The 15,209-nt window shown below is 34.1% G+C and overlaps 2 protein-coding genes and 1 long non-coding RNA gene across 3 annotated transcripts; 2 read left to right on the top strand and 1 right to left on the bottom strand.

Moving 5' to 3' along the window:
• Positions 1 to 4,665: 4,665 nt before the first annotated feature.
• LOC120627232 lies at positions 4,666 to 6,294 on the bottom strand. Its single transcript, XR_005658901.1, has 3 exons — positions 6,061 to 6,294; positions 5,029 to 5,225; positions 4,666 to 4,857 (listed from the first exon to the last, which is right to left on the bottom strand). It is a non-coding gene; the product is annotated as an uncharacterized LOC120627232 (long non-coding RNA).
• On the top strand, positions 5,042 to 10,542 carry LOC120627221 (dual specificity protein phosphatase 23-like). Its single transcript, XM_039895100.1, has 4 exons — positions 5,042 to 5,197; positions 5,283 to 5,713; positions 8,323 to 8,446; positions 9,475 to 10,542. Exons 1-4 carry the CDS (start codon positions 5,056 to 5,058, stop codon positions 9,621 to 9,623), a joined length of 846 nt encoding a protein of 281 aa, XP_039751034.1. The 5' UTR covers positions 5,042 to 5,055; the 3' UTR covers positions 9,624 to 10,542.
• An 870-nt stretch (positions 10,543 to 11,412) lies between these two features.
• Positions 11,413 to 14,825, top strand: LOC120627229 (dual specificity protein phosphatase 23-like). The gene is made up of 3 exons (XM_039895113.1): positions 11,413 to 12,681; positions 13,643 to 13,766; positions 14,149 to 14,825. The coding sequence occupies exons 1-3, from the start codon at positions 12,289 to 12,291 to the stop codon at positions 14,442 to 14,444; spliced, it is 813 nt and encodes a 270-aa protein (XP_039751047.1). The 5' UTR covers positions 11,413 to 12,288; the 3' UTR covers positions 14,445 to 14,825.
• Positions 14,826 to 15,209: the final 384 nt, after the last annotated feature.

Below are 15,209 nucleotides of genomic sequence, written 5' to 3'. Positions count from 1 at the left end.
CAATATATGATTTATTTCCGCATGTTAAACGTTTAAATCATGGACAATAAATTTAGCTGTAGTAAAAATGTTTTGTATTGAATAGGTGTCAAATTCCATCCATTTGTTACTAGAAAATGCATTTTAAGAAATTTGCTGTAAAATATGAACTAAGTAGTAAAAGTATGCTAAAAGTTCCTAAATAACTCAATATTTTTTCGACATCCTTTGAATTAACTTTAAACGGGACAAATGGTTTTACTCACAAAGAAATTAAAAAGAATATTGATTGATATTGTAGATTCATATTGTTTACTCCAGATTAAAAATCTGAAATTTAGTTCATATTTTACTATTATTATGTTTAACGATTTACAGTAAGCATTGATGTAATGTAATAAATAGATATAATCTCTTCCCATGGAAGGTGCTATGAAAATATAAAACATCATTATTATTATTCGAAATAGTTTTTTAATAAAACTTCATTCTTCTCAAACTATATATCTTTCATATGAAGTCTAACAGCAAAACATAGTTACACTTTTTCTGTTCTATATTAGTCTTAATGGTTTTTACATTCCAATTTATAGAAATTTTGTGCCTTGAATCTCTATGTCAGGTCAAGTAGCAGGTTTAAGAAAATAAGTTATAATTTGCACTCGAACTTATTTGTGATGTAACTAAACACGATAAACAATAAAGGGCCTAACGTCGTGCCTTGATGTACCCTTTTTATTAATTATTATTGTAAGTAATATATATCTGTATGATGTATGATATAATTTTTTGAAAGCAATTTTTACAGTCGCAATTATATTAGGTAATTGTAGGAATTATTCTATAGATATTTTAATGAATTACTCAATCAAAAGCGTTCATAATTTTTTTTTATAACTTTTGGATCCTTTTGGCAGTTTTAATTACTGAAGCTTTATGAGATATATATATTTTACCGATCATCAAACGTGCTGTCTCATGGCCTAAAATAATTTATTTAAAAAATTACTAAACACAATTTAGAACTCCCACCTCTACTGCAATTAATAAGAAATTTGATGACATATCTGGAGGTAAAGACAAAATAACATAGTGACGTTTAGGATCAAGGAGCGTAAACGACTTTGTAAAATTTCTGGAACGGTCGTGTTTTTGGAATTATTTCCAAATAATATATATCAAAACACTCACTTATTCATTACAGTATTAAGGTCATGGGTTTTTGGTTGCTATGACGCTGAGGTTCAAATTGAAACAAGTTCTTGTATTGCATAGAACTTCAATATCGCAGGCTCCAGATATGGATTCTTGAGTTTTTTTTTTTTTTTTCAATCAAATGTTTTACACATTCTACAATTCTACAGGTTTATCGTCTAGAATCTAGATCAAAGTATTTTAATGATTGGAGCTTAATTTAAAAATTTAGTTTTTAAGGATATTTAATGTAACTAAGGGCATATATTAAGTAGTTAGAGCGTAAGGTTAGTATTATATCTTTGCACATATCAAAGATCATGTTATAAATATATAAATACCATTCACCATCACTTACAGTTGAAGATTACATCTTTTTTTCCAATAGTTACAGGTTTTATATTTTTTATTCTTATTATGAACTTTTATTTTACTTTTATTATAAAGCATTATCAAATTTATTGTTTCTAACACATTCATATCTAATGCAAATCGCATATGTAGAATGAAAAACCTTTCCAATAACTTTATTTTGAAGAAGCTAAAGTTAGAGATATATGTATATAGATTTTGATTCGTGTGTTTCTTATGAATCTAGTGATATTTTACACTTTCTGTGACATTTTTACTATGATAATCAGTAATATTTTTCCCATTTGAATGTACTTAACTATTTTTAATTCAAATATATTTAGAGTGTCGGTAATATAAATTCTTTGGTCGTTAAATTCAAAATTTTATTAAAAGAACCTAATAACTGCCGCAATCTGCACACAAATAATTTTGAATGCATGCTTAATTTTAGCAACCATTTATACTATAATTAACGGGCCTTCCAAGATTTGTAAGTAGTATTTGCTAACGCTCTTGGATCCTATAAATTAAGCTTGCAATCAATTTTCCTAGGTACTGCGGCGGTTCGGTTCGAATTTCCTAATTGGCTCAAATGTATATGGTCCAAAAATGTTATAGTAAATGATTATTATTGTTAATAATACAGTTATTTACACTCTAGTTAGTATACACTTGTGTTGTATGTAATTAAATATTATAATTTTTTAGTTCTGATCTGATTTTTATTTTCTAATTTACCTGGAAACAATTCTACCTACCGAATTTATAGGTATAAATTCGGGGGATAAAAATAACCCTAACAAATTTATGAATTAATTATCAATGAACATGCTGACTTTAAGAGAATATACGACAATCCAAAATACATATGCTCGGTCGGGGATTTCCCTAAAATTCCAGCCAAGTAAGGTGCGAACTATACGTGCTAGTTTATAATATTTGGAGTAGCTATCGGGTGCTACCCTCTTTAGAATCTCCCGCCATTGCGATAAACAGGAAGTTACCTACGTTTAAGTAGATAAATACAAATAAGAACGTACTAGACATCATTTTCGAACAGGTCATTCGCACTAATTTCTGTTTCATTTTTAAAAAGACGCCGCGGCTAATGATCCTGAAGAAATAGACTATTTAGTTTCCAACCAGAATTTTCATAAGGACAAAGTAATTGAAGCTAATGAGTTATTGGTTAATTTTATTTTTGTTTTTAATTCACATGTTGTTTAAGGAAGTATGTAAAGCAAACATTCATCATAATTTCAACCTATGGACGTCTAATGCTGGGCATTCCTTTGTAGCATTTCCACACTCCACGCTCATGTGTGGCTTTTGTGCTGGTGCTATTTTAATAATAATTTATGGTAGCTACTCCGTCATCTTGGGACTCCCTATCTCCATCGGTTCGCAAAGCTTCAAGTGCCCCGCTCACCGCCACTTCAGCTTCTCAATTCGCTGAGCTATATAAGCATCAGATGCTACTACGGAAGGTTCCTTTAAGGCTTTGTCCATTACCGCTGATTGACCGAGTTTTCTTAATGAGTTCTATAGATAACAACCATGTTTCGGAGCTTTAAGTCCTACCGGCAATACCTTTTGATCAGTTAAAAGAAAATAGGTAGGTACCTACTATGAGTTAGTATTTCTTGGTCTTTACATCTTTATTACTATTGCCCGCGACCGCGTTTATTATTTATACAAATATGGGAACCGTCGGTTTTCCTGGGATAATAAGTAACCTATGTTATTCTCCGTCCTATGAACTAACTCTGGCTAAAATCGAGTTATTTGGTTGCTTAGTTAAGGCGCAAAGGAAGTACAAATAGAAAAGACATTCGCATTTATAATATTACTAAGGATGATCCTAAGTACGATATTTTAAAAATAATAACAAGTTAAATAATCTATAGATTATTTATCGTTTAGATGTTTATTTGGCAGTTTTATTGACAGACGTACGCACGCGTTTATTAATTAATGGCAAGTAACGACTGCACTACACCTATTATTAGAGTTATAAATCTAAATTGGGGCACAAGGTCTCCCACATTTCTATATTCCGTCGATCGTCACTGTACATTTCCACAGCATGTTTATATCACGATCGCAGTTAAATAATCACTATATAGTTAATGAGATTTAGTTTATGCATAATGCATCAACGTCAGTAAGAAGGTAGGTTAAATAGTATACCGTTTAATCGGAATATTGACATTTCTCATACGACAAGATGTGTATAAGTTGTAGTAACTTGAATAGAATAAAAGCCATGTAGGTGGTAGCCAAAAGTGGTTTATATCAACCCCGGAAGTCAACGATGGCCGGTATGGGGTCCATAAGCGTAGAAATTATGAATTAAAAATATTTCGAATATTTTTAAGACCGTGTACAGAACACCTTGGAGTGTAACCTTCTTATATTATTAATGCGAAAGTTGTTTGTTTGTCCTTCTTTTGCTCCCTAATTATGCAACCAATTCCCTTTGATTTTTGGGATTAGAGTTAGTTGAAAGGAAGAAAACTTGAATTCCAGGAAAGCAAACAAAGAAAAAAAAGCGGACACAGAACAGCTTGTAGATATACCTAATATATATTTAACCAAAGGGTTGGCATTTTTTAAAAGATTGAATCCAGGTTAAAATTTCTATTAGGTAGGTTACATGACGTGTCAAAAAGAAATAAAATTCATTTATACATGTTAAGTGTTACAAACATTACTTCTTATATTAATATAGTTACAGAATGACTGTCTGTAACACCAGACAGCTCAGCATTTGCCGTGTGCATCATAAGATACCTGCATGACGCTGATTTTCAGCTGACCCCGAGTGACGTTGCAGCAAATGAAATAGAACTATAAAATTAAGTTAGCTATGTCAATTGCATACTTTATTTGTTTAATGTTCACCTTTAACCGATTAAGTAAATACCTATTTACGTACGGTCTATCATACACCATTAAAAGAGCTCAGATTTATATTATTTTATAAATATAATAAAATGTAATAAATAAATAATTATTTATTAATTATTTATTTTATATAATAAATTCAAATGTTTATTGTTTTATACTTATATACGAGTATATAAAACAAATAACTATGTACAAACTTTAAGTTAATCTGATACTGATGCAGGCGATTGGTGACCAAGTGTGAATGATGTCATATCTATGCTTGCACAAAGCGTAGCCATTAGAAGATTTTGCCGTATTTTATTAAGTACTTCGTTCTTATTTTGCGTCGAAGGTTGTTTGTCGACCTCGAAAATAATTTTAATTATAACCTAAAATCTTCAGACCAAGCGTAAATGCGTTATTTTATTTTGTAACCAGCTAAAATAAGAAAATAGATAATAAAGCGACACGGAAGAAATTACGCGCGAAAGTGAATTTATTTGATTGGTTGGCAAGACAGCGTGTCTAAAGCATTCTTTATTCATCCGAAAAGTAAAATAAATATTTTTATTATGCTGTATTACCCGGTAATAAAGTCTAAAATTATACCTGAAAATTGTTGTCAGCATAGGTATCATGGCCAAGGTCTCCAGAAATAAATGTTACATCCTCCAGAATCGCGAGGACCGTGCCAAGTTTCACAGTACAGCGTCAGTTTGTACACAAAAAGCGCGCTCGATGGTCAAGAGTGAAAGTTGCCAATGCGAGAAGTGTATCTGTTCGTATCATATATTGTCCATTCACTGCTACAAAAATAAAACTCCTTTAGTAATTTAAAATTAAAAAAATATATTTTGCAACAGTAAAAAAAGAAATGGCTGAGGTCGCTGAGGAATACTACCACGTGTACACTAGGATAGAAGACATAACAGAAGAGGACGATAGACATTTAGCCGGAGCGAAGAAAGAATACAGAAATGACTTAACAGTTATTATTCCGGAAAATCCATTTCCGGAAATAGAAGTGGATGCGTATCCGCCATTGAAATTTTCTTGGGTCATTCCCAAAAAGCTGGCAGCCATGGCCTTCCCAAGACATATAGAGAATCTAAAGTTTCTAGTCAATCAGGGGATAACTCATCTGGTAACACTGACAGCGGGCAAAAAACCCCCAGTGGACGACATGCCTAGGTTGAAGTGGACTGAGATACCAATAGAAGAATTTCAAGCACCGACAGTGGAACAAATTGGACAGTTTATTGATGTTTGTAAACGGGCGGATAAAAATGGTGAGGTAAGTAGTTCTTTCAACTATCTGTTCACTGCGTATTCCTCATCATTATTATGAACCCATTAGCAGCCCAATATAGCACACGGCTTTCAAAATTCGCAGTCCACCACGCTGGCTACTTCACACACTTTTCGACCTTTTTAGTGAACTCTCAATATTACCTGACGGTGTTTTGCGTAACAAGTGACATTTAATTGCTTAGAACGCACGTAATTGCGAAAAGTTAGAGGTGCGTGCTGTGCGAAATCGGTCCCACCGAAAGTACAGCCGACTAGGCTATCACCGCACATTAAGAATTATAAAATGGAATTATAATATATATTAACAGTTTAATTCCACTGGTACCTTACCTTCTGGTCTTTTCTCCATAGAAAACTTTCCAAGTCTATAACAGTCCACTGCTGAATTAAAAGGGCTCTTGCAGCGGAAGGCTTTGCCAATAATCATCACGCTGGGCTGACGGTTGGTGATCGCAGTAGATAGTAGTAGTAGCACAGAGGACACCGCTGCCTGTTCTCCGCTATTGTTCTCTTAATCGCCTCGTACGACACCCGCGGGAAGAGGAGAAATGGTGACCACTGTATTTTGATCTGCCGTCACCACACGACAATTATAATTTATGTGTAATATATTTTAAGTATACTTAGACAAAATAGATAGGTAATATTAGGTATACAAATACAATACAGATAACCTACGTGTGGTGTTGTGTCATTGACACCAATCAGGCGAGTGTGGGCGATGTTTGGACATCTGCTTGATGACTGATTAACCGTTTATATTTGAACAGGGTGTTGACTCGATGTTCATTAATATTTTTAAAAGTTAAACTTATCTAAGCTCTGTAAGAGATATAAATATGTACCTACTTAATTCATTCAAAGAAAAATTAGGCAGCTTATTATTGAAAAGTTACCCAATTCAAAAAGTTGAAGTCGTTGATATATCCACTCAAAAATAAATAAGAAGTCGGAATTTTATGTCATCATCACTATCAACCCGTAGCCCACTACGCTGGAAATGTGCGGATGTTTAGACTTCACGGGCCTTTGAGAGGCAGGTTTCCTTTCGATGTTTTCCTTCATCCTTAAAGCAAGTGATGTTCAATTGTTCTTTAAAACGCACCATAACTCCAAAAAGTAAGATGCGTGCCTTGGATCGAAATCGAAGATCCACTGGCTAGGCTATCACTGCCAGCCGCTAGTTAACTGTATGTGGTAAATCTCGCAAAATTACAAAGAAAGACTGATTAAGCTCTAAAGGTCAGGTTAGACAGGACCGGAGTAAACCCCATACATATGTACCTATATCATAAAGTAAAGTCATCTCATACTTACATACCCAGCAACTTCAAAAATAAAATGTAGCGCCTCATTTGACAACTAATTCGCTACAGTTTTCACGTATTTAATATTTTTCACATATAAATATTATTTACTTTTCCGAGCTTCCGCGTGGCAAAGGGCAGTGTCCTTCCGCAGTCTATGTTTCGGTTCAAAGACATTTATTTCTCAAGAGTATACAATAATATTTTAAAATTAGTAAATACAAAATCTCAAAGTACGCTACACATGTAACATATTATTTAAAGGTAAAAATTTTTGCAGGTAGTTAAAGAAAAAGTTAGCGGGCAATAATACAAATCGTTTTATAAGGGAGAGGTCACATTAGCTTAACTGAACGGTACTTTGTACATGTACAATAATACTTTTTTAAATATTGGTAAACTTTTAGTGTTAACGATTATCTCCGGTAAATTATTGATCAACAGCACTCGCTCACACAGTATGCTTTTCTTTTCATAACTGGTTCTAGCTTTAGATAGTAAAATTTAGTTTTTCGTTTTCTTAGATAGTTTGCGTATGTTTTTGTTTGAAATCGTCATTGTGAGAGAATATTATCTGTGCTTATTTTTCTTATTAAGGTGCAGGTTTTTAATGCGTATAATTGACTAATATTAAGAATGTTCGTATCTGTAAACTATTTATTTGTAGGAGTTAAATATTTATACTAATAAACGTTGTTTCCTAACTCTTTCAAGTGCTCGGGTATCAAAATCCTTACGAGCATCATCTTGACAAGCGCGTACCATCTAAGGTCACATCAACTTTTTATTCATAATATCCAGGCCTGGTGATCAAGCCCGAAACAAGTTTAAAATTAATAAAGTTAAACATAGCAAGTTATAGATTTTACTTTAAAAATGAAAAGGATTGAGAGAATCTCAACTGTAAGTTTTTTTTTTTTCGTTTATTTGTTACTTGATTTTTCCGCCAATTATAAACCGAATTTGATGAATATTTTTTTGTTTGCTAAGTTACACTTCAGAGTCCCATTTTAATTTGGTAAAGATTTACCGGAGAGATGGAAGGAAAAATTACTAGGTGCTTTCCGTGTTAGGCGAGTACTATAAAAAAATAAACCGTACACAAAGTAGGTTACTTAGTAGGTAATTTTACATTTTACTTCACAGCGACTAAAAAATTTTGTAGAAAATATTTATTTCTTGTATTTTAGTTGTTAAACAATTGTTGATGTTGTTTTTTCGTTGTCAAAACATTTGTTCGGTAGTCAATACCTAGTTAATTTATAGATTGCAATGATATCTGCAGGTCATAGGGCTTCACTGCCGGCAGGGTCGGAGCCGGTCTGGCGTGATGTTGGCGTGCTACCTGGTCCATTTCCACCGGTTCCTTCCAGATCAAGCTATGAACGTTATCCGAATGATCCGTCCAGGTAAACCTTTTATTTCAGTTACTGATTGCGGGTTAGGGAAACTCAAGCTTTAGCTGTTGAGATGTTATATTATTGGCATGCGTATGCAATGGACAAACCAATACGTCAACATGCGTCCGTGGCGCTGATAAAGTCAATAACTTACATTTTTTTAGTTATAATTTACGGACCAAGCAGATGGCTCATGATTGTAAGAGAAAATCAATCGCCTATAAACACGGCAACACTTTGCAGGGCATGCGAGGAACACGTCCTAAAAAGTGGAGCCCTATGCCCATCAACTTGAGGTATAAGTGTTAAAACTGCCTGTATTCACACCGGCAACCATGCCCTTGAGACCGAAACACACACACAGCAATAACCATGGCGGTAATCGTTGAGAGCACTGCACTCAAAATTGTCGACGTATACCTAGGACACACGATCCAGTTAGGTAGGTCCAATTTCGAGAAGGAGGTGAACCGTCGAATCCAACTCGGATGGGCAGCGTTCGGAAAACTTCGTGAAATCTTTTCGTCAAAAATGCCTCAGTGCCTGAAGACCAAAGTCTTCGAACAGTGCGTGTTGCCAGTGATGACCTATGACTCCGAAACATGGTCGCTACTATAAGAAGGCTCAGAGTCACTCAGCGGGCGATTAAATCAGAAATGTGGAGATCCGTAGAAGAACCAGAGTTACCCACATAGCTCAGCGAGTCGCGAAGCTGAAGTGGCAATGGGCGGGGCACATAGTTCGGAGGAGGGATGGCAGCCCCGCACTTGTAAGTGCAGCGTTGGTCGACCCCCGACGAGGTGGACGGACATTAGGCGCGTCGCAGGGAGCCGATGGATCCAAACGGCACAAAACCGTGGAATTTGAAACTCCCTACAAAAGACCACTGTCCAGCAGTGGACGTCTATCGGTTGATATGATGAAGCATGGCGGTCGCTACTTTCCTAGACGAGCTGTTACTAAAAGCTCTACTACTATACCTACCGCATACTATTATTGTTCTCCTAATAATATTTAACTCTTCGCACGTTCCTTAGGTTCGTTAGTTTTCGAGGAACAAGAGGAAGCAGTTGGCAGATATTTCGAGTATCTGACAGAGAACAACCCGTTGAAATTTGGCGTCAGCGGCGAAGTTATGGAGGAGTTTATAGAAGTTGCTAAAGATACAACGAAGAATGCTTTATAGGATTTAGTTATAAACAATAACACATTTTTTTTTTACACATTTAGGTACCTAGTTTCAATAAATATACTTAGTGTTACGGCCAAGTAGGATATAAGTCGCGTTAATAAAGCTAGTATCATCTTTAACGCACACGTATGTAAATTGTAACCTATGAAAAAGGGTTTTAATTCGATATGACTTCATATTGTAAGCCAGAAATCACGTCGCGCGAAATACTCATAAGTACCTATATAGCAAGCCTTTGAACAACGGTCCCGTGGCCAGCACATAGGTCCTTATAAATAATTAACCAATATCTATAGTGCCAAAGTAGAATAGAATACAATTTTTGTATTACCTTTCATACCAAGGTTGAAGGTATCTAAGTGAACCATGTTGCAAAATGTACGTCTTGTAGCACATACTTACGATTTCATTGTCATACAGAACCAGTAGGTTAGACTGATAGGTGCGCTCTAAATTGTAATAGTTTTCGAAGATCTAAACACAATAACGACAAAGTAAAATAGTTCTAATGTTCTTTGTTTTGACGTCGTACATTCTGTACAGATTAACACTTTACAAACGTTCCACTAAGAGCTCGGGATGTAGTGTTGACGAATTTGAGATTTAAAAACAAGTCCAATAAGATCCAATTCATATATATCCAATTCTAAGATAACGTGCAATTCATACTACAAGTAAAGGGCCAAGGAATATTATCAATGACGTAAAAGAAAGTTAAGTTTCGTAGATCTGGTAACACCCCATTCCTGGAGGGCTAGCAAGCGCTCCACTAGATAATTATCTCTATCCGCTACTCGTATTTTTTCTATAGAGTTAGACGAGATAATAGGCAGACATAACTCTCTCTCGTGGCACGCCCTACAAGGCTGTTATGACGTCACAATAAAAGGATTTGAAAGTTATAGAGAATCTCGACCCCTGGTCAATTAAAAGAGGGTTGTGAAAACAGTTAACTAAATACCTAATGTTTGTAGTTATAACAATTAATAGACAAACGTTAAGGTTTGAAACTGTAAGTAACATAGTATAGATAAGCGCACAAATGTGATAGTCTTACTAATACTCGCGGATATACGGACCGCACTGCAATTCATTCCATAGCAGAAATCTTACAGTACCTAATAACATTTTTGTAAAATTTCCCGCTGGTTGGTAGTAGCCGTATTGTTCAAAACGCAGCAGACCTTTTTTAACAGTGAACGCGTGCCAGAAACCGGTTAAAGTACGGTTTTATATACGTACCTACCTAGATTTTCAAAATCAACGGGAATAAATGAAAAACTCCGTTTTTCCTTAATAATTATTGGTTGTTTATACCTAATCTGCGATTACTCAAATTTCGCTGACATACTCGTACATTAAACATATAACATTTTCTCAAATAGTTATAAAGTGTAACTAATAACAACACAAACCTGCAAAAAGATTTACGTAAATACAAGTGGTTTCCATTTGAAGGCGCAAGAGCAGCATAAAAACTTTTTTTGTGAAAACTATAGAATAGGTAGGTAAGTACCTACTTACATTGCATTTCCAGGCAAAGACAGTGGAAACCAGATTCTCTCTTTCTTGATTCCATTGAATATTTCATCAATAAACTTTATCATATCAATACTAGATTCGGAAAGGTCATGAGTTTGTCGGATCCTATCCTATCCAGGATTCATTAAAATAATTATTTTTCATGTCGACTATAATAATAAATAAGTAAGATTAATAAAGAGTTACGAAAATACGATTCAATTTATTATTTGTTACTAAAATATTTACCTTATATGTATTTAATCTACTGTTTACGTTGATACAATCAATGATTTTAATACACGCTTACCAGCTAAACCGAAAAACCAAGATTTCATGATGTTAAATGAACAGGCATACTTAATTTTAAACATCTTCGGCCAAGATTAAATTAAATCTGTGACCCAGTTAGTAAATTTGTTAAAGCTCATTTGGCGCGTATTCAGCAACATCTATATTACCAGAAGTAGGACGTTGTTTTTTATTTATCAACTAACCTACCTTCCTATATTAACCTGCTTCATCATCCTTATGAATAACGTCTCAATGATTAGGTACGATACCACTATTAACGCACTAACGAATTGCGAGTAGGTACCTAATAAACCAATTTTGCGTTTAATAGTAAAGCAAACGCTTAACTATTAAACGAGATTTGATATCTTAAGTATTAGGTTGGTTATTTAGAACATCGGTTTTTATGACGATGATGAATCTATTATAATAACCCGAAACCTAGGACCTAAAGACTATACATATAAACGAATCGACTGCTAAAAATAAAATTTCTAAAAATGGACAACCTAATTATTTCAGATTGGCAGTGTTTAGGCTAAATGTCACAAATCCATCGCTTGCCAATACTAAAAACTTGGCGTAAATCCAAACACCAAGTCTTCAATGTCTGGTAAATCTCTCCCGGTGAAAGACTAGGTCAAAAATAGCAAAATTAAAATCTTATGTTGGCAATGTTCGCATTATAAATTAAAAGTGATGACGGCTGAGTGAATAGCTTCGAAGTGATGTGCTTAAAATAATTATAAAATTATCTATGGATTAAAAACATTTTTAATAAAAAAAACTAATAAATTCTCCATTTTAAAAAATAAGCAAAAAATATATAAAGTCGATATTTAAAATGAGTACCCTAAAAAGTAGAACAAATGTGAAGCTAGCGAAACTATTTTACAAATATTCAGATGAAATGGCTCAGCAAGTCGAAGCAAAGGAAGAAATTAAACAGCCTATCGAGGTCGAAGAAGCACTCTATCCACCATACAATTTTTCATGGCTTGTCGAAAACAAAATAGCGGGAATGGGCTGCCCGCAAAGCGTGGCCAACTTGAATTATTTGGCAGATGTGGGCATAAATCACTTAATCACCCTGTCGCCTGAAAAGATTCCACCCATATTAGAATGCACAAGAAAATTGAAATGGACGGAGATACGATTTAAAGAGTTCGCCGCTCCGACCCTGCGACAGATAATAAAGTTCATTGAAATCTGTGAACGAGCTGATATTAATGGGCATGTAAGTATGTCATTGTTTTTACTAGATCCTGAATAATGGACAAGACGAAGGTCGAATTGCAATTTTCTTCGCCTCTTTACCAAAGTATATTTATCCCAGTTATTAGCAGTTCCTTTTCATAATAGTAGATTTTAAGAAATTATTTATTCGTCTCGTCAGGTTCATGATAGTGATCTTTCTTGGTTAACTTTAAAATAAAAAAATCTATTTCTCCCCTCTTAGGGGTGGATTTCCGAATGAATAGTCTGCATATACCAGTACCTGCCTGTTTAAGTCCCGTCAAAATCGGTTTAGCCATAGCCCGGACAGTAACAGAAATAAGTTTAAAAAGATTTTACTATCGTTCAAATACCTAATCATAATATGATCTTAATCAGGTCTATTTAGCTACCTAGGAGGCCTCATTGCTCTAATGAATCTAAGTACGTCTACAGATGACGAGGAATACAGGGACAAAAATTGTTAGGTTCGATCCTGTTTTTCCAGGTCAAAAAAACTCAGCACCTACCCGAAGTTAGGAATCTGGCAAAATTCCAATCCCATGCCTCGGAGAAGTCTTTAAGCCGTCGTTTCCGGTTGCCCGTTTGTTACGTGTGATATAGAGGGAATAGTTAAACTCGTCCCGCATTTGGTGTAAATTAGTGAGTATATGCTGTACTTACTAATTTGCACCTACATCTTAGTGACAATCCTCCCTTCCTCTCTCTCTCTCTTTCAATCAAGATCCACATTCCCAAAAATTAAGGCCGAGTAGGTATGTTGATGTTTAATTAATCTTCCTAAACTTTGAATTTTAATTTGTTATTGTCGTTTGATATTTATTTAAATTTTAAATTTTAATATTGTTTTTAATTTTTTTTTTGTATTATTTGCAATTTTACTTTGTTTTAAGTTTTTTGTCATGTGGGTATTTGGCCTGAATTAAAAGCATTTATTATTTATTATTATTATTATTAAACAGATTATAGGTGTCCATTGTCGGCACGGGCGCGGTCGCACGGGCACTTTGCTGGCGTGCTATCTCGTGAAGTTCAAGAACATGACTCCAGAACGTGCTGTGATGACCGTTCGAGTGCAGAGACCAGGTGCTTAGCAAGTTTCCCTATTTAATTTACAAAAACTAGTTTGCAATAAACAACACGTGTTTTTAGTAGTAGCAGAATATTATAAATGCGAAAGCGTGTTCGTTTTTTGTCCTTACTGTCGATTCGTATTGTATGTCAATTTTATAGAACTACTCTTAAATAACAATTACCTAAACTTAGTAAAACAGCTACTTTTTTATAAAGAGTAAATAGTTTTATTGCAAATTTTGTCCTTCCATGTATTTTCGATGCCCATAAAAGTTAAATTATTCTTTCCCATTTTCAACTGCGTCTTATGAATCTAGCAATATCAGCGACTAATAATTTACATTACTTGTATGACTTTTTACATTATTTTTTACCTATTCATTTTAATATTAAGGATCTTGCGAAACTCACGATCAAGAGAAGATTGTCTGCCATTACCATGACTGCATCAAAGGCACTATCAACAAAACCGATTACCGTTTGGTGGATGACAAATTATACTTCGATATCTCAATGAAATACATGTACCCTGATGAAGAGAAACAGAAAAAAGAAGAATCCGATACTATAGAGGAGTTAATGAAAAAGATCGATGCGACGAAGTTAGAGGAACTTATCAGGAAGGAAGAACTAGAGGAGAGGCGTAAGAGATCGAAAGCTATGGTCATACATCACAAGATATATTTCTAAATCAAATGTTATTTTTTTACGATATTGTTAAAATTTTAAATGTTTTGTTTTTTTAGGGCTTCCCACCCACAATCAATATTATTGACATTATTTTTTACCATAACTCTTCAATACGAACACATGTAATATTCATCATTAGTCGATTTGTATTTATAATTTTGTATATATATTTATTATAGTTTTTATATATAAGAATTTTGTGACGTATGACTTGTGCGGGCAGCCTAACTTTACTTACTGAAAGATGGCTACGTACAGCATAATTTAAATGTACATTGATGTTATTTATTAAAGACTTTGTGATTTATTATGTCATTCGATAATTCGTAGAACTGATAATTATTAAGATCTTAAGTAAAATACATCTTAATTATAAAGTTTTTTTTTTATTATTATTTGGTCCAATTTACACACTTCCATGTAGAGACGAAGTTTGAAATAACAAAATCTTAAATGTATTAATATTATTATTGACTGTCTGAAATATTACTTCTGTTAAGAATCTTTACAGAAGTAGGTAATATAAAAATTCTGTAAAGATTCTTAACAGAAGTAGGTAATATTAAAATATCACCTGCTTAAACGGTGCAGCAAAGCATCGTGAGGAAACCTGCACGCCTGCGAGTACCATAATGTTCTCAATTGCGTGTGAGCCAATTTGAGTACACTTGTGAGTCAAGATAGCCAAAATTCCTTAATTTATTCTTGAACGGTGACTTTTTGAATAAAACTCAAAATACCTTAATAATTTAAACCATAGATACT

This window comes from Pararge aegeria, chromosome 1 (assembly GCF_905163445.1).
Source record: "Pararge aegeria chromosome 1, ilParAegt1.1, whole genome shotgun sequence".
In the NCBI taxonomy this organism is placed as follows: domain Eukaryota; kingdom Metazoa; phylum Arthropoda; class Insecta; order Lepidoptera; family Nymphalidae; genus Pararge; species Pararge aegeria.
Note: the sequence above shows the minus strand (reverse complement) of the source record. Positions and strands in the feature narration are given on the sequence as shown.